At 41.0% G+C, this 18703-nt stretch overlaps 2 protein-coding genes and 1 pseudogene across 10 annotated transcripts; 2 read left to right on the top strand and 1 right to left on the bottom strand.

The window, feature by feature from the left end:
- The window catches only part of LOC115385839 (golgin subfamily B member 1-like), a 36034-nt pseudogene extending 31546 nt beyond the window's left edge, over nt 1-4488 (bottom strand).
- On the top strand, nt 110-9508 carry LOC115384056 (gastrula zinc finger protein XlCGF57.1-like). 3 transcript variants are annotated; one of them, XM_030086503.1, is made up of 3 exons: nt 110-162; nt 5835-5915; nt 7492-9508. In XM_030086503.1, exon 3 carries the CDS (start codon nt 7524-7526, stop codon nt 9165-9167), a length of 1644 nt encoding a protein of 547 aa, XP_029942363.1. In that variant the 5' UTR covers nt 110-162; nt 5835-5915; nt 7492-7523; the 3' UTR covers nt 9168-9508. The 3 variants fall into 3 exon arrangements, with proteins under 3 accessions (XP_029942363.1, XP_029942321.1, XP_029942240.1); XM_030086461.1 differs by lacking the exon at nt 110-162 and adding an exon at nt 4566-4869; XM_030086380.1 differs by lacking the exon at nt 110-162 and adding an exon at nt 4566-4869 and having other exon boundaries at nt 5835-5960.
- Nucleotides 9509-10604: 1096 nt separating this feature from the next.
- On the top strand, nt 10605-18484 carry LOC115384249 (zinc finger protein OZF-like). 7 transcript variants are annotated; one of them, XM_030086604.1, is made up of 5 exons: nt 10605-11751; nt 12030-12104; nt 12217-12279; nt 12400-12474; nt 14685-18484. In XM_030086604.1, the coding sequence occupies exons 3-5, from the start codon at nt 12220-12222 to the stop codon at nt 16344-16346; spliced, it is 1797 nt and encodes a 598-aa protein (XP_029942464.1). In that variant the 5' UTR covers nt 10605-11751; nt 12030-12104; nt 12217-12219; the 3' UTR covers nt 16347-18484. The 7 variants fall into 7 exon arrangements, with proteins under 7 accessions (XP_029942464.1, XP_029942560.1, XP_029942482.1 ...); XM_030086700.1 differs by lacking the exons at nt 10605-11751; nt 12030-12104 and having other exon boundaries at nt 12257-12279; nt 14662-18484; XM_030086768.1 differs by lacking the exons at nt 10605-11751; nt 12030-12104; nt 12217-12279; nt 12400-12474 and adding exons at nt 13290-13371; nt 13540-13621 and having other exon boundaries at nt 14662-18484.
- The last annotated feature ends 219 nt before the right edge of the window (nt 18485-18703 follow it).

Below are 18703 nucleotides of genomic sequence, written 5' to 3'. Positions count from 1 at the left end.
CACAACAATGCAGTCTCACTGTCTCTTCATACACGCTGGAGAAGACGCCTCGTCCCCCCATCAGGTGGACTCTGACAGGGTGAGACATCACCAGCAGAGCAGTAAAGGCTCTCGCAGAAGGTGTTCCTGTTTGCTTTCTCCGGAGCCAAACATCGACTGCAGGTAGGCTAACATTCCTGTCTTTATTATCAGGAAGCAGACTTTGACCTGAGGGATGAATAGTTAACATGATAAGGTTTTTTTTTTTTTTTTTTTTTTTTACTCTGCAATTTCACTGAGAGTCCAACTGGAGAAGAATCACGTTTAGAGTAGCTCACATGACCCGCTGTGCCCGGCTGAGTCAGACACATGCAGATGACATGTGGTCGGAAAATGGGACAGAAAAATCCCCACAGCATGTCATACCACATGTAATTAGATTACATGGACACAGCAGCTGCAGCAAATGAAAGCCTCAAGTGTGAGCAGTATGTTTGCTGTAATTTACATTGAAGAATTAGCCTGGTTTTGATAAACAGCTCAAAAAGGAAGGACATGTGTGTTCAATATGCATATTTTTTATAACATCAACTCTACACAATAGTTCTTATACAGTGGGAAAGAATGTTTATTTCTTTCTCAAATGCCACGTTTGGAAGGGACATGCATTTGTGGGATGAGCAGTTGAGACATCTGTCAGTTTGAGACAGCTGAAGCTGGAAAAATATGCCATGGATGTGAAGACCATCGAATGAAAAGACATTTATAATCCATAAAAGGCTCTGAACCCTCTAAAATTAACCCAGACGCCAGCGGAGAGCATGTCTTCACCTTCAGTTGGTCGTCTTTGGAGCGCAGAGCTGCGTCCTTTTCCCGGATCATCTCTTTTAGCTGACTGACAAGCTGCTCCGTCTGTGTCAGCCTCTCCGCCATTTCTTCCACGGCGACCTCTCCACCCCGAGCAGCGGCGTTGGGAGAGCCTGGTCCCTGAGGGGAGGGACGGACCAGGAAAGATGGTGAACAAAAAGAAGGTGTTGAAGCTGCACTGTGTCACATGTGCTAAATGTCCTGGAGACTGGAATGTAATCTGAGGTTTTTGTTCACTAAATTTATGACTTTCCAGGCTACAAACAATGACGAGACAAAGTGAAGGGAATAACACTTACTCTGTTACTTTTAACAGTAACATGCAAGTAATTCACTGCTTTTATGAAATAAACAACTCGGCTACAGATACTGTTTTTGTGGGCTCAGTACAATTTATTTTTGTCCGAGCTTTGAACAGTAAATAGTTGAGCTGCTGTCACGCTGTGATCTGATCACTGAATCCACTGTTAACTTCAGCATCAGGCTGAACTGGTTCCAGAAAAGAGCAATCTGATATTATTTCACGAAACTTCCTGAACAAACACCGTCCCACAGGTAGAAACAGAAAGATTCGCCACTGTTGCCAACATTAACATCAATCTGTTCAGAAGCTGTGATTAGCATTAGCAGCTTTAAATAAACCTGACCTTCTCTTTCTAAGAGCGTTCAGCATGTGGTCAGTTCATCTCGGCTGTTTTGTTACTTCTTGTTGTCACTGCTCCATGAAGATGTTCAACTGAAGAAAAGACATTTAGGCTACACGCCTTATTCCTGCAACTAATCGATGTACGTTCAGCTGACCTTAAGAAGTGAAACAGTGATTAAACTGACTAACAGAGTGTCACAATGAAGCTACACTAATAGAGCTGTGTGCACATAATAAACAAAGGTCGATCTGAGAAGAGCAAAAGTTGCTTCTTAATTCCAAACTTCCAGTTAAATAATTGAGGGAGAGTTTGAAAAATAGGGTAAACGATAATCAAACAAAAAGCGAGCAAAATCCCAAAGCTTGTTATCCTGGTGAGGTTACACGGGGGGGAATGGAAGCATACAGGGATGAAAGGGATTTAAGATGGAGCGGTGCCCCCCTTCACAGGAAGCGTGATCTGTGATTGTCTGAGTTAAAGCCCTGCGCTCAGCAGTCTACCTCATTCAACTTTATCTGGCACTGCAGAGCTTTCACTTGGCTTCCCCTCAGCTCACTGGAGCATAAGCAGAAATAAAACACTTAGGGATCTTCTTGGTAACGACTGTGGCATTGAGATACTTTACCTTATCTGTTCTGATAATGATGACGTGGTGTCAGGAAAAAAAAAATACTTTGTCTAGAACACAAGCTGTGAGATTTAGTTCAATACTAAGTGATACAACAGCAGTCACTAGAAATGAAACAATATCTTCAAATAGTAAGGACTAATTCGAACATAGAGATAAAAAATATACGTGCCATTTGATAATACCTATAAATGGGATACTGGCGTCTGCCAAAAAAAACACATTTCTGCTCGTATGACTGACAAAAATTCTTCAAATACTTAAAGCTGGAGATCAACAAATAAGTCACATAAATATAAGTGAGAAGTTTAATATTTCTTGTTTTTTTTAAAGCTTAAAAAATATCATATATATATTGTATCAGCATTTGCTAATTTACTTTAACAGCAAGGCATAAAAAGACCATATTTAAACAGCAGGAAACACCAAATGATGTATGCTATTGGGTGTAAAGAATGCATGCATATTGCCAGGAAAATGTTAAGAAGTCAGAAGACTTGGAGAATTACTGAAAAATCCCAAAGCTGTAAATCCCACATTAAAGAATGACTAAGTAGATTTATACTTACTCCAGAACCAGGCTCTCCCTCTTCGCCCGAAAACCATTTCAACATGGTTTTGTTTTGACCTGAAACAAAAACACATGAGTTATTTACACAATCCAGATTTTACAAGCGTGTCTAACTGAAAGGTTGCTTGGATTGCTTTCAGCTTGCTTTATGAAATGCAAAGTTTAGCACTATTTTTGTATCACACTGCGACACAGTCATGACAGAAATAATTCCACCATCCCCTGAGTTTCCTAAATGCCATAGCATCTTCTGCACATACTTTACTCCCAAGTTTGTTTGAATCAATGTCAAGCAACAGCAACGCTTAAAATCCTGTTGATTGTGAGTATAAAAAAAAAATAGGGAACTGTTGACAGCAAAATTCTGTATGAAGGCATGAAATGACAGTGGAAAGAAATTCAAACAAATGGGTATGAGATTAAGAATTAAAAACAATAGTGTAAAATACCTAAAATGTCAATATATTATGACAAGATGGAATGCAATAAACCATAAGGAAAATGTTACTGAAATAAAACTCACTACCACTATATAAAAGCCAGACCATAAAAGCAGGTCAGTGAAACATGAGACGGCACTCACTGCATTGCCTCCTCTAAATATTTATAAGCCACCTTCAATATTCTTTATTTGACAAAGGAGCACCGGTTTTACGGTAATCTTATCCAGCAACCTAGCAAACCAAGCCAAATGGATCTTAAGTCAATGAAGCAACTGCTGAGATGAGGGCCAAGCAGAGAATTAACGGAACCATGAAGCTCGAGTGTTGAAAGTATCCCTGACAGGTGTTGCCTTTGGCACTGGAAGCAGGAAGACTCCAAGCAACCACAGGACCGACCTCAGCCAGGGCTTGACGGAGGCCTGGTGAAACCTGGAGAGCTGTGGCAGGGTGCATGACAGGCCACATTCATCTAGCCTGCTGAACCGTCCGGCTCATGTGACGCAGCAGGGAAATCAGGTCAAACTGGTTTTCACAGGCAGGCATACCACAGTGGACTGCATCTGAAGAGACACTCTGTTGTGCCTCTGTATGGCAGCTTTTCTGGATTTCTTGCTCCATCAGACTACATACAGATTTTGACGTGGACCACGTATTACTTAGTGATTAGAAACAGATGAACTGTGGGTAGAATAACGTTCTTCCATGTTCACATTATTAAAACAATACCCAGCATGATTTCAACATTGAGACTCGTAGATTCAGGTTATGAATGAATGATATGCAGATTGCTTTATGGAATTTGAAGCTGCTGCAACGGGCATGCACAGACACGTTATTCTGCCAAAGCGTCTCCTTTGAACCCTAGCATCACTCTCGACTGTCCGAAGGAGAGCAAAATCCCTGAATGTGTGAAAAGGTAAAACCGGGTATTTAAAGAAGCGTTTCTAGAAGTTATCCAAGGGTGGTCGAGGCTTTAATGATTAGCTAAACCATCGAAGAAACACCAACTGGGCATGCAAGGGTCGTCGAAACACGAAATGCCTGTTTTTACTCCATACAAATTGCTTAGGGGGTTGGGGTGCTCGAATCATGTGGTTATTTAAAAGAATGTTAATTCTTGCTAACGCTAATCCAGACGGCTAACTTTATGAACGCAGCTAAGCTATGCGGCTACATGCTAACTCAGCGAGCATTAGATAAATTCGTTGAGTCATGCAGTCTGCAGGAACTAAAGTATGATCATGCAGCGCTCACCGGGTTCACGCCTGAAACATGTCGATGAAATCCAGTTACATTTAAATTCCACAAACCGGGATCGGGATCAGCATCGTTCACGTTTGTCAACAGACAACTGTGAGGGAAGTGCGCATGCGCGATGACGTCAGCGCACGAACCGGAAACCGGAAGTAGGATTCGCGTTGCCCCCTATGGCAACCAGAAGCAAAGGGGAACGCTGTCTGTCGTCTTCGCTAGCTTCGACAGACGAGAGAGGTTCTAAAATGGTTAAGAGTTGTTGTGTGGTCGGCTGCACCAACAACAAAAGCAAAAATCCTACTCTGTCATTTTATATGATACCGAGTGAGTGCACGGAACCAGAAAGGCGCCAACTGTGGCTGCAAGCCATAAACCGAAAGGCAACATCGAAATCAGAAAATCGTCTGACCCCTCTCCACAACAACTTATGGCACCCAAGATCTGATTACACATATGTGTGCTCAGCTCATTTTATTTCAGGTATGTACTTATTACTCCTGATACTTTTTCAGTGTTTTTTTTGTCTCTTCCACCCTGTCCTCCTCTTCCTCCTGCACTGTCTCTAAACCTGGGCTGTATATATAGGGTGACGAAGAGTCCTCTTTTTCCCGGACATGTCCACTTTATGTTCTGTCCAGGGCGTCCGGGCGGATTTTATAAATTCAGGAAAATGTCCGGTGTTCACTGTTTTTATAACACAATTACGCGTGAACGTAAACTGACCGGCGCTTTGCACACAATACTATGATACTACTTTGTTGCACGAGATTGCGCACACACACACAGAGGAGCGGAGCAGACAGGGCTGTTCAGACAGTGCCGCTTCACTCATGAATTGCTAAAAAAATTCCAAAATACCGTCCTGGTTGGGACATATGGGAGGCGGAGTGCAAGCAAGAACAGAAGGATGACGAAGACAACTAAAGATGAAAAGTACATATCCTTTTTGTTTGTTAAGTTAGTATTTTTGTGAAATGTATCTTATTATTTATCTTATTACAGTTATTAAGAGATATATTGTTGAAGCTGGATTTTCTAACTGAAGAGTTCATATTTAGAAAATTATTTAATATTATTTATTTGCTTATTTGAAAAGAGTGTAAGAGAGCTGTTACTTTTTTATATACATTTTTATAGATTTCATTTCATTTTATTACAGAAGTTAATTTTGCACCACTGACTAATAAAGCATGTTCAACCTCCGAGAAACCTATCTGAATTTGTGTCTCAAGGCCCTGCTGGTTGTCCTCTTTTTTGGAAATCAAAATATGGTCACCCTATGTATAGAGGGCTTTCCTCTCACAGGGAAATGACAGGTTGCTTGATTGCTTTGCCTTTTTACCTGACATCTTTGAAAGACTTATGCAATGATTGATCTAAATGTAGTCTATTTCCCATTTGTTTATTATTTTTTATTAATATATTTTATTTTACTTTTTTTGCAGGAGCCAAGAATAATGACACTACTCACCCGGATTATGTACCATCTATCTTCCCTCACAAAACAACACCCAGCTCATCTGGACGTAAGTTAGCCAGAGACGACAGGCTACAACGAAAGTGCAAAAGACGTAAGAAATCATGTGATGAAGAGGTGTTAGAAAAACTGTTATGCGCATTTGAGATCCTTCACATTTGGACAGAATTGCTTCTCAGTTAATGCTGCAGGGTTGTGGAACTCTTTGCCACTACTGTTCGAGACAAAATTATAATTCTTCTTACCAGGAGTTGTGATCAGGTAGCAGAACAAGTCTGCGTACTGCAGTTTAGGCCATGTCCTCGGGTTGTTCATCCACTTGTCAGCAGGGAGTCTGAAGGGGCACACTTTTACACCCACAATGTCCAATTTTGCCCTACATCAGGCCAAACTATCCCCAGAAAGCTCGACGTAGTATGTGTAGGCCATCTATAGCCGACAAGACCTTCCACTCACTGAACAAATGTAAAATTACACTACAATAACACCTAAAACCGCAACGCACAAGGCACAATGAACAGCGTGAGGCTGTTGTTTTTCCCCTTTGAGCCAAATGGCGGACAGTTGCTATGGGCGGTCACATGACCTATGACACAACTCTGTCTGTAAGCATGGATTGGTGACCTATCTACTGTGTACTCTTTCTTTGACTGCAGTGCCTTGCAGCTCTGAACAGGATAAAGCAGAACAGAAGATGGGTTGGCTTGTTTAGATGGTCTTGTCCAGTGATTTCAAACATACAGTCTGTTGTGGAACAAATCCAGCCCACCAGGGGGTCCATTCTGGTAGGTAGAATGACCCTTCATGGCACTATAATTATTCCTCTTGCAACAACACATCATTGCATTAAGACTGACCTCTCACACCGGTCTGGTTTTCTGTGTGGGGAAACAATCTGACGCTTGGTTGATTCTGCTTAACAGTGATAGGAAGAGCCGACATCGAAGGATCAAACAGTGACGTCGCTGAATGCTTTTGTGGTCTTAAGCTGTGCATTGCTACTGACCATCACTGCTAGCTGTTGTTGCTTCTGTGTACTGTGAAATACCATATATATATATATATATATATATATATATGTATATGTATATGTATATGTATATATATGTATATATGTATATGTATATATATATATATATATATATATATATATATATATATATGCACACACAAACACACACATATGTGTGTGTGTGTGTGTATTACAGTTATAGTTTTTTTTTAAATCTTAGTTTATTCAGTATTATCCTGTTATCTGTTTATTTTGTTTTTGCTACACTGTGACCTGTGAACTGTGTTTTGCTTTTGTCATGTGGTTTAAATGAAAATTAAAGGAGTCAGAGTAATAATAACATTTTCCATAGATGTGGCCACTATTTGTAATTTCTTACATGAGGATTGCACTGTTTCAGGCACAATAGTGAACATTATTGTTTCTCGGGCCAAGAGATCAGTGACTCTACAATAATATTCAGTAAACTATATTGCTAGTGAGGTTGCTGTAACATCAGTTATTCTGTAAGAGACTGTTTTTGAGAACACTTTCACTTGTAAAGCCAGATCCAAACCAGTGTAATCTTTGTTATTATGAAGTTTTATTTCAAGTAATTTTGTGTGTGTTTCAGTGTTGCCTGCACCTGTCGAGCAGCTGGTGGTGATGAAGGATGAGCTGGACCAGTCGGACCCAGAGCTCACCGACATGAAGGAGGAAGAGGAGGGCGTCACTGCGTTCTCCACTGTGTGCGTGAAATGTGAAGAAGATGAAGAGGAGCCTCAGTCATTACAGCGTCACCAGTCAGCTGCAGCCTCCCTCAGCTCCGGCTCATGGACACCGGCTGCAGGTATCCAGAAGCTGGTGGTGGTTAAAGAGGAAGATCTCCAGGACTGGAGCTCCAGTCTGGACCAGCAGGACCCGAAGCTCCTTCACATGAAGGAGGAACTGGCGGAGCAAGATGAAAGTCAGCAGGCAGGGCAGCTCAGCGAGTCAGAGGAAGACATCACCTGGTTTTCAGTCGTTACTGTGAAGAGTGAAGATGAGGAGGAGGAGCTTCATCCCATCCAGACTGAAACTGTAAAAGAGGAAGAGCCCTCAAGCAGCAGCTCTTTCACACAGATGAAATCAGAAAGCGATGGAGAGCACTATGGAGGATCAGATCTGGTCAGCGGTCACATTCAACCAAACACTGACGAGGAGGATTCGGACTTCTCTGAGACTGACGTCAGCGATGAGGACGATGACTCCGACAGCGGTCCCGATGACGACGATGGTGGGCATTCGTTATCACACTCTGAGGAAAGCTGTTCTCTGTGTGTCAAACACTACATGTCCAAGCAGCCCATCCACAAGGAAGAAAAACCGTTTGTGTGTGGTGATTGTGGAAAAACATTCAGGCAGAGCTCACAACTGAAGGTACACGTGAGGATTCACACCGGGGAGAAGCCGTTCAGCTGCAGCTTCTGTGGTCGAGGGTTCACCGACAGCTCCAACCTCAGCACGCACATGAGAGTCCACACAGGCGAGAAGCCTTTCAGCTGCGACGTGTGCGGGAAAAAATTTAAACTCAAGTCTCACGTGAAAGCACACATGAGCGTCCACACAGGAGAGAAACCGTTTAGTTGCAGCTTTTGTGGACGGGGTTTTTCAGTTAAGACAAATCTTGCCTTGCACATGAGAAACCACACAGGAGAAAGACCGTTCGACTGCGAAACGTGTGGCAAGAAGTTTAAACAACACTCGCACATGAAAGCACACATGAGACTCCACACCGGAGAAAAGCCGTTCGACTGTGCTGTTTGTGGGAAGAAGTTCATGCAGAAGTCCTACCTGAAATCACACATGAGAGTTCACACTAAAGTGACGCCGTTCAGTTGTGACGATTGTGGAAAAACATTTAAATTTGAGTCCTATTTGAAATCCCACAGGAGAGTCCACACAGGAGAGAAACCCTTCGACTGTGAAGTCTGTCAGAAAAAATTCACGCTCAAGAAAAACTTGCAGAAACACATGAGCGTGCACACGGGAGAGAAGCCCTTCAGCTGCAGCAGCTGTGGCAAAGGCTTTTCAGTAAAAACGAACCTGGACCAGCACATGAGAGTCCACACGGGGGAGAAACCATTCGAGTGTGATAAATGCGGGAAAAAATTCAAACAGAAGTCACAAATGAAAGTGCACATGAGCGTGCACGCAGAAGAAAAACCGTTCGGCTGTGACGATTGCGGAAAAAGATTTGCAAGAAACTTACTTTTGAAAAGACACATGAAAGTCCACACTGCAAATAAAGCAGCCTGTGGGGATATTTAACTTTAACTCTTCTGGGGTTTCATGTGGGAAAAACAGAAGCTGCTTAAAAAGTGAAATATTATTTTGGTGCAATAGTTTGTGGGAACATTTCAAGAAGAGGAAACATGTAGGAGTAACAAAGAAGTTGCCATATTTATCATTTGTGGAGACTGAAAAATCTAAAAATCACAGTGATTTTGCTGTCTTGTTTTATTGGTCTGGCATGCCAGGTACTGCCCACATCATAATTTACCTGAAACATTTTATTTATTTCTATTCCAAAAAAAGGAAACTTTTTAAATTTAATTGTTTTGCTTTTAACAAATGTGTATTTTTATTAAAAAAAAAAAACACGCACCAACTTTTTTTATTTTGAATGGATGCAATTGGATTTTTGTTTTCATTTTTTTGGCTGCTTTGAAAAAAAATTATAACACTAAGCATTTCACACTAAAACTTATCTTGTTGTAAAAAAAAAAAAAAAAAAAAAATTATTATTTCCTTTATTTCCTGATCACTAAAGGGTTTAAATTTTGTTGGTTATTTTGACAAAGATAAGACAGCATGTTGTAATTCACTTGATATAATAAACAAGCTGCTCGTGCAACATGGTTTTTGCTTCAGTAATTTAAGTTACGACTGACTTTGACAACGGACATCTGAGCCTTTCTTGCATTAATTGAGGCAGTTGTCACATTGCTGCCCCGTCAGAAAAGGCTTTGGTTCCACCTCCCAGAACTTCTGCCATAATTGTCCTTCTTTGCTCAGAAACATTCTGTCAATTTGCATTATACAATGCCCACCTATCAGACAAAAAGGCAATGAAATAATACTGATATTTCCACCTATTCAGACAACATAGCTGTCAGTGCTCAACCAAGTGTATTTACATTTCATGTTTGGCATTTTTTCTGAGTATTAATGTGTCCTAACTCACCTGTTCCAATAACATTTACAACAGCTTCACAGATACTAAGTGAGACGATATGCAACACATGTGTTCAAAATTGTTGGTGCCCCTCTGTTAATGAAAGAAAAACCCACAATGGTCACAAAAATAACTTGAATCTGATAAAAGAATTGTAAATACAAAATGTATTAAAAGTGACCTGATGCAAGTCAGACATTGCTTTGCTTTTGAAGTGTGTTTCAACAGAAATATTTTAAACTCAAGAAATAATCCTTACACAAAAATGATGGTACCCTTCACTTCATATTTTGTCTCACAATCTTTTGCAGCAATCAGATTATTTCTGTAACTTTCCATGAGACCTGTGCACCTCTCAGCAGGTATTCTGACCTACTCCTCATGAGCAAACGTCTCCATTTGTCTCAGGTTTGAAGGGTGTCTTCTCCAGACGGCGTCTTTCCGCTCCTTCCACAGATGTTCACCAGGATTCAGGTCAGGACTCAGAGAAGGCCACTTCAGAATAGTCTGTTTTGCTCTTAACCATTCTTGGATGTTTTTGATCATTATCCTGTGGCTGACCCACCACCTGCCAAAAAGTTCCAGTTTTGTTTCGTCTGTCTGAAGGACATTCTTCCAGAAGCTTTGTTACTTGTCAACATGCAGTTTGGCAAATTCAGGTCTGGCTTTTTATATTATTTGTGTTTTACAGTGATGTCCTCCTTGGTCGTCTCTCATGACGTCCACTTTGGCTCTTACGGATGGTGCGATCTCACACACTGATGTACCCTGACCTTGGACGTCACCTTTAATTTCTTTGGAGGTTGTTCTGAACTCTTTTGTTGCCCTTCGCATTATACATTTTTTTCAATTTGTCATCAATTTTCCTCCTGTGGATCTTAAAATATGTGCAGCTGTAGTCAGAGGACAGTCACCGCTGCTTGTAGACGGTCTTAAAGCATTTATTTACCTTTCACTTGTCCATAGTGTTCTTTGTAATTCCCTGAGACAACGCTGTCCTTCAGCATGTTCAGTGTGGTTACACACCATGTCACCCAGCAGCACGGTGACTACTAGTTACCCTTCAAAGAACCCGATCAACTGATTCCAAGTTTCGAGACACCTGGTATGCTAATTAGAGGACACACCTTTGTTTGAACATGTCCCTGTGGTCAAATTATTTTCAGTCTTTTCTCAGGGTATCATCATTTTTGTCCAGGTCTGTTTCATGAGTTAGTGTTTTTTTTTAAATAATTCAGTTGAACCACAATTCAAAAGCAATATCTGATTTTAATTTTCATCTATTATTCCTTTTGTCAGATTTACATTTATGTTGCTGTAATTCATCAGCTTATCTCTTCCTGTTCTCCTTCTGCCCATCTCCAACAGCAGCTCATCCATCAAGCATGGCACCACAGTCACTGAGGTGCTGCTTCTGCAGTGTCCCAAGCTGTTCAAATAATTAAAGTTTCCAAATCTGGGTTTTCCATGGCTCTCCAGCTGATGCAGAGGCACACACCCGTTGGTTGAGGGCGATTAAAGAAGATGAAGGGCCCCTTTTTAAAATCCTGCGTGGGAGCGCTTTTGCCTGCAGTCAGCACTTCACACCAGGGAATAAGCATGTTTCTACCTGTGGAGGAAACAAGACGAAGAAAGGCTCAGTGCCATCCGGACTCAAGTGGAATGAATGGAGAAGAGGTAAGAGGACTGTCTTAAAAATGGCTAAAAACTGGAAGTAAATTACTAAAGAAAAGTCAGCACATCATACTAACTTTGATAAGATGCTGTTGTTTATGGCATGGCAACCATATTGCTAATCTGAAATGGCATCATTGGAATAGCATAAGAAGTGTGTAGAATGTAAGGAATTGTATTAAATTGACAAGATGACAATCAACATTTATTGTAGGAAGAGACTCACAAACGATCAAGAAAACATCTTAATTTTGCAGATGATTCTGTTTTTCCTGTTCCAGACGGCAGCACAGAGGATACATCCTGTGCAGGTCCAGCACTAAAAGATCACAACTACACCTGCCATCTGTCTTCTGGTCAGTAGTTTCTCTTTCTTTTTTTTTAAGCCCATTTCTTTCTTGCATAAAACTGAGATCTGTGTAAAGAAAACATCTTAGTGTTGTTGATGAGTCTGAGTTTCCTGCACAGAAGATGCATCCCAGGCAGGTGCAGTGCTGCAAGATCACGACTACATCTACCATCTGTCTTCTGGTCAGTAGTTTTTGTTCATATATATATTGTCAAGCCTACTCTTTATTTCTTACAGAAAACTGAGATTTGTGTAAAGAAAATGCCTTTGTGTGGCAGATGACTCTGACTTTCCTGTTCTAGGCAGCAGCACAGAGGGTGCATCCCATGCAGATGCAGCACCTGAAGACCACGCTTACACCCTCCACCCCTCTGCCGGTCAGTATTTTACCAGAAGATTAAACAGTTTTAGGTGCAAGTCTTCATAGTATAAGTGATGGGAGACATTACCCATGTTGTTTTCCATACAAGGGCTAAAAAGTACCGTATGCCCCCGATTACTTTAAAGTTCAAGCTAAGCTGTTCATGTGTGAACATCACCCTGAGAATGATTAATATCCTGGAGAGTTGTTATATAGGCTCAAACATTCAGTATAACTTTGTCGGTGTTGTGCAGCCAAATGCAACTGTTCCTTCTGCTGAATATGATCTTTTGACCTGAATTTCAATTTGATTATTTAAAAAAAAGAAATAAAAATGTGCAAAAGCTTCAGATTAGACAGGAGAACATAGACAAAAAGATGATCCGTTTTTGTCTCTTACTACTCTGCCTTTAGTACCCAGACATTAAAAAGAAAAGATTTCATGAAAGAAAAAGGAGTGAGTTAGAAGTCAGCAGTGTTGGACAGAACATGTTGCCAGGCTTCAGGAAGATGGTGAGAATGGCATGAAAAGAGAAGATAAATGGATGAAAGAGGAGTTCAGAAGTGCAGCGCATACTCAAGTATTTATCCACTGCTTTATTTATCACACGTAACCCTCTGAATCTGTCACACACGTGGAAATACACACATACACACAGCCTTCCCAAACAAGTACCATTGACGTTGCAGTACCGCTCCTGAACACTAGGAGGCGGCGATGCGTTCACTGCCTGTTGACAAACCGCCGTTGCGGACCGTGGAAGTAGATCGATAAAGTTTGTTTACGTGTGCGGATTGAACATGGCGGAGCAGCAGTGCGATCCGGGACTGTTATCCGCTTTATTGGCTTTAAAATAAGCGTCAGCTGGTGGAGACACCGTGTGACTGCGCACCGGTAAACAAATTCACGGAGGTAAGCCGCTCCCCGGTGCAGCAGCTCTGCGACGAGTGACGGTCCTCCGCTTTATTATCGTCTTAGCACTGAGCATCATTCATCACCTGAAGGCTAAACTCACACACTCACAGGCTGGATTTTAGATTAAGCATGACGCTAAACTTGCTTTATTTACCTTGAATCCAGACTTACCGGGTGCAAAGAAAAGAAAATAGACCAGACCCAGTTCTCCCTTTCTCTCTCAGACGCTGTCACGATTGTTCCAAAGGTGAAATTGACTGTGAAGTAGAGAAAAAGTCAGATTCGATGTTTTGAGATCATTTTTGGGATAGTAGTATTCCGCCCTCCGTAATGTTGGTTGTGATTAAGTAAGATTTCCCAAGTCAATAATGAAATATGCTTTCTGTCCTCCTAATGCCTGGATTAAAGACTGAATATCGTACAAGACATTATTAGATATTAAGTGAGCAGACACTTGGCTAAACCTACATTCTTTGAGCCTATTTGAAACAACATCTCAGTAGAGATACTATTTTTAATCTCTTTTTTTGTTCTATGGTAAACTGTTGTGAATGGTTAAAAAAAACAACAACCCTGAAGTAACTTTAAAGCGACACTAAGGAACTTTTCAACATTAATAAAACATTTTAATATCTTTTGTGATGATACATCGACTTACAACTACTTGAATGACCCCTCTGTCACGGCCTGAGGGCGTCAGTATTGCTTTCACTTGGATGAAGCAGCTGTGAGGAGGGTGGTAGGAACCCTGCACACTAAAAAAACTCCAAATGTGCGGACTGCTTTACGGCATGCGTCACATCATGATAGAACATTGTTTAGCCACCATTAGATTCATTACCTCGTCGCTATCCATCCTTCACACAGCCACTGGAAACAAATGTAGGCGAGTTCAGTCCGACAGCACGCCACGGGAGCAGCATTTTACGACGTCACGCGCTAGTCCTCATGGGAACTGTAGCGTTCGTTCAGGCAAAACACTACCGCTTTTGTCCACTGGCGCCGCCAAAATCAACGAAAACTGAAAGTTCCTTTGTGTCACTTCAATTGAAGAGTTTCTGTTCATTAAAATGCAGTTTAGTGTAAAAGAGAATAATTTAATCTCTGGCACAGGTTTTTCTGGTTGATGTGGTTTATCATTCAACCTGTTTTTTATGTTGGCATGCTGTGATTTATTTATTTACTATCGCAAGCTGCAAAAATGAAGAAATGTTGGAATTTCCTGAAATTGTGCTTCATCTTGTCATGAAGGAATGATTTACAAGTGTGTGTGCATGTGTGTTTCAGTGTTGCCTGCTCATGTCCAGCAGGTGGTGATGAAAGAAGCGAATCCCCATGAGGAATGGAGCTTCGGTGTGGAGCAGCGGCACCCAAATGTCCTCCACATAAAAGAGGAACAGGAGGACCCAGAAGATGCCACAGCTTTCTCCATTGTGTATGTAAAAACCGAAGATGATGAAGAAGAATCTGAGTTGTCGCAGCTTCATCAGTCAGAATCATTATCGCCATTCACAGCTGACTCCTTGACACCAGCCGCAGTTATCCAGAAACGGGTGGAGATTAAAAGAGAAGATCCCCATGACTGGAGCGCCAGTATCGACCAGGAGGAACCAGAGCGCCTTCACATCAAGGAGGAACCAAAAGAAAGTCAGGAGGCAGAGCAGCCCAGTGACTCGGAGGATGATAGCTCGTGGTTCCCCAATGTTGTTGTAAAGAGTGAAGATGAAGAGGAAGACACTGAGTCGTCCATAAAGGCCGAAGAGCCTCTAACCAGCTGTTCCTTCAAACTGATTAAAACAGAAAGTGATGGAGAGCAGTGTGAGGGAGCAGACTCTGCCAGGAGTCATTTTCAGATTACCACCGATGGAGAGGAATCAGACTGCTCTGAGACTGAAGTCAGCGGTGAGGACGACGACGGCGGCCCGGGGTTTTCTCACGCCGTTGCTGTAACTGAAGATAGTAGCAGAGGTTGGAAAGAGAGCAGGTCATGTGAGTCAGATGTTGGAAACTATTTCAGCTCTTCTGTGTCTCTTCAGAACCACCTTTCCAACCATTATGTTCAGAGCAAAACAGCCGCCCCCACAGGAGAGAAACCTTCAGTTTGCCGTATTTGTGGCAAGAGGTTTGCGGAAAAGTTGGACCTGAAGATGCACATGAACGTGCATAAGGTAGATAAAACATTTGTGTGTGGCGATTGTGGAAAAACGTTCAGGCAAAGCTCACATCTGAAGGTACACATGAGAATTCATACGGGAGAGAAACCATTCAGTTGTAGCTTTTGTGGTCGAGGGTTCACGGATAATTCAAACCTTACCTCGCACATGAGAGTCCACACAGGTGAAAAGCCTTTCAGCTGCGACGTGTGCGGGAAAAAGTTTAAGCTGAAGTCATTACTGAAAGGACACATGAGTGTCCACACGGGAGAAAAACAGTTTAGCTGCAGCAGTTGTGGGAAGGAATTTCCGGTCAAAACATATCTGGACTCGCACATGAAAATCCACACAGGGGAGCGACCCTTCGACTGCCAGAAGTGTGGGAAAAAATTCAAACAAAAGTCACATCTGGAAAAACACATGAATGTTCACACCACAGAAAAGCCGTTTTGTTGTGGCGATTGTGGAAAAAGATTTAAACAAAAGTCTTATCTGAAAACGCACATGAGCGTCCACACAGCGGAGAATCCGTTCGGCTGCGATGTTTGTGGAAAAACATTCAAATATAAGTCGGAATTGGAACGACACATACAAATCCACACGGGAGAAAAACCATTCAGCTGTGATAATTGTGGTAAAAGATTTACAAGAAACTCACTGTTGAAACGACACATGGAAGTCCACACAAGAGATAAAACGTTTGGCTGTGAGGACTGTGGAAAAAGGTTCATAAAAAACTCTCATCTGAAGCGGCACATGAGTGTCCACGTGGCAGAGAAAGCATTTGGCTGTGAGATTTTAAGTAACGATCTGAACTAGTTTGAGTTTATATATGAGAGAATAACCTAACTGTGTGACTATAAGCATGAAAAATCTTTCAATGCTTTTTGAAGAAAAACTTTTCTGTAAAATATTTGGTAGGAAAATTCAAAGAAAATGGAAAACACATGGAGACACTTTTACTCAGAGTCAAACCTCCGTAACGTCGGTGTTTTGCTGTGCTGACACTTTTATGGTCAATTCGATTTCACATTTTTTTCTTCATTCATAGCTCCCCATGTTGTAATGCTGTAATCTTACAATAAGGAGAAAACCTTTAGTTGAAATGATGTAAATGATGTATTTCTCAACTAAACACTAAACTGCTGTTTTTATTTTGATGTGAAGACCAGTCTGAATTTACATGTTGCTATCCATAAAAGAGACATTTAGCTTTTTCATTATACATGGTGAAAAGATTGTAGAGCGGCAGTCTCTCTCTGTCTGGCTCCCTGTTAGACTTAGCAGTTACTGATATTCACCTTGCTGGAGAAAAGTCTTTAACATACTGTCTGACAGTATGGCAGATGGTGGCGCAAAAAGGCTTGAAACAATCATATTGGAAAAAAACTACAACAATTCTAACACCAGAGAAACTTCTCCTCTTGGCTCAGATACTGACCTTGTTGTATATAAGCTCACGTGTTCTGCAGTGTGTGATTGAACCTGTATTTGTTGTTTACGTAAGTGACTGTACCTGTGTTTGTTTGCTGCCGTCTTGGTCAGGTGACTCTCAGGAAAGTGGTTTCAGTCTGAATGAGTAGTTTCACTCCTAGATGATGAGAGCCGCTTCTCATCTGCTCACTAAAAACAGCTCATTCTTTTTTCAAGTTGTGAAGGATCTAGAGCTTTTTTTTGTTGTTGTCTGGCATCATATCATCAATGTGGAACCAAGTTCTCCATCAAAGGTTAATTTATCTTTCTGCTCATCTGTTTGTGAAACTCTTGAGTCACTTTTTCTTTTTTGAAATAAAAGTTTCAGGACTGTAATCAACCTGATTGAACCACTTCCACCAACCTGTTGATGTGCAATTTATCAATAACCAAAACCTCGTTTTAACAAGACACTTTATTTTTATTTAAAAAAAACAAAGATTTTTTTTCACATTGCAGATGTAAAAAAATAACACGAGAACATGTCTTATGACATGAAATACAATACAACATAAAGCTACATGCAAAAATAAATTTATATGGAAGTTTTGCGTTATGTCTTTGGAAATGGACAAATATTTTATGTGATACGTTTTCTTCATATGTTTAAGACTTGAGCTCAGACACAGAAACCCAGTTTAGTGTGCCGAAAAGATCTAATCTCTTATTGGCTGGCCAACACTTAAAAATAAATTATTGACTGACACAAGCACATTGTATAGTTGACCAATAACTGGCTGCTTTAACTTAAAAACTCAGCTGTTCTTCCCAAAGCAGGAGCTGGACACGGTCATACGCTTCAATAAATGCTCTAGTTGCTCTTTCATTCTTTCCTTCATGAGCGACTCAGCCTCAAAGCGCTGACAGCTCAGCTACACTCCAGTGAAACAGCTTTTAATAAATAAACCAGAGATGAAGGAATACTGAAGTAATTAGTTACTTTTTAAGTGACTCTGTTCAGTTGACCGGTTCACCCACAGGAGTCGCTACAAGATAATGTTGCATGAACTTAAAGGGGCTTCGCTTAACATGCTGATTCCCACATTCTGCAAAAACACAAACGTGTGTGCATTAGCGTATAATTTAAAACTCACCATATCTCCTATAGTGCATTGATTGATAGAAACCGAATGGATCTCTGTGTGTGTATTGCTGTTGTCTCTGTGACGCCAGAAGAAGTCGAATTAGGGTGTAAAGAGTCTTAAAGGATAAACGCAGTCAGTGAGACTAAACACACTCAGTAAAATCTCATGAGGTCCGTATGAGCCGACTGGAGCGTCACAGCGAATCACCGAGCAGAACTGACTGCTCAGCTTATCTTGAAAATAGTAATTTTATTGTTTTACTTTGTCCAGGTGGTTCTAATTGAGATTTCTTGGGTTTTCAACTTATTTTTTGTCCACCTTGCCTTTGCTGTGGAAGATTCAGTCTTGTTTGTCTTAAATGTGTTTGACCTTCATACATTTCAATAAATGGCAATGATCAATCGATTTTATTCTTTATGCTTGTCTTTGATTCTTATCTTGTGACAGTTTAAAAAAATCCTCTTTACTGAGATTTTCTATCTGAAACATGAACTACATTAATCTAGATCACACAAAAGTCTTGATATCAGTCACTAATAAAGTTGTTAATTTTGCGTTCAGGTTTTTTTCACAATGAAATCAAGTTAATGGAGTGACACGTCAAACACAACCCTGATC

Source organism: Salarias fasciatus, chromosome 1 (genome assembly GCF_902148845.1).
Source record: "Salarias fasciatus chromosome 1, fSalaFa1.1, whole genome shotgun sequence".
Lineage (NCBI taxonomy): Eukaryota > Metazoa > Chordata > Actinopteri > Blenniiformes > Blenniidae > Salarias > Salarias fasciatus.
The sequence above is the reverse complement of the archived record's forward strand: the minus strand, read 5'-3'. Positions and strand labels throughout refer to the sequence as shown.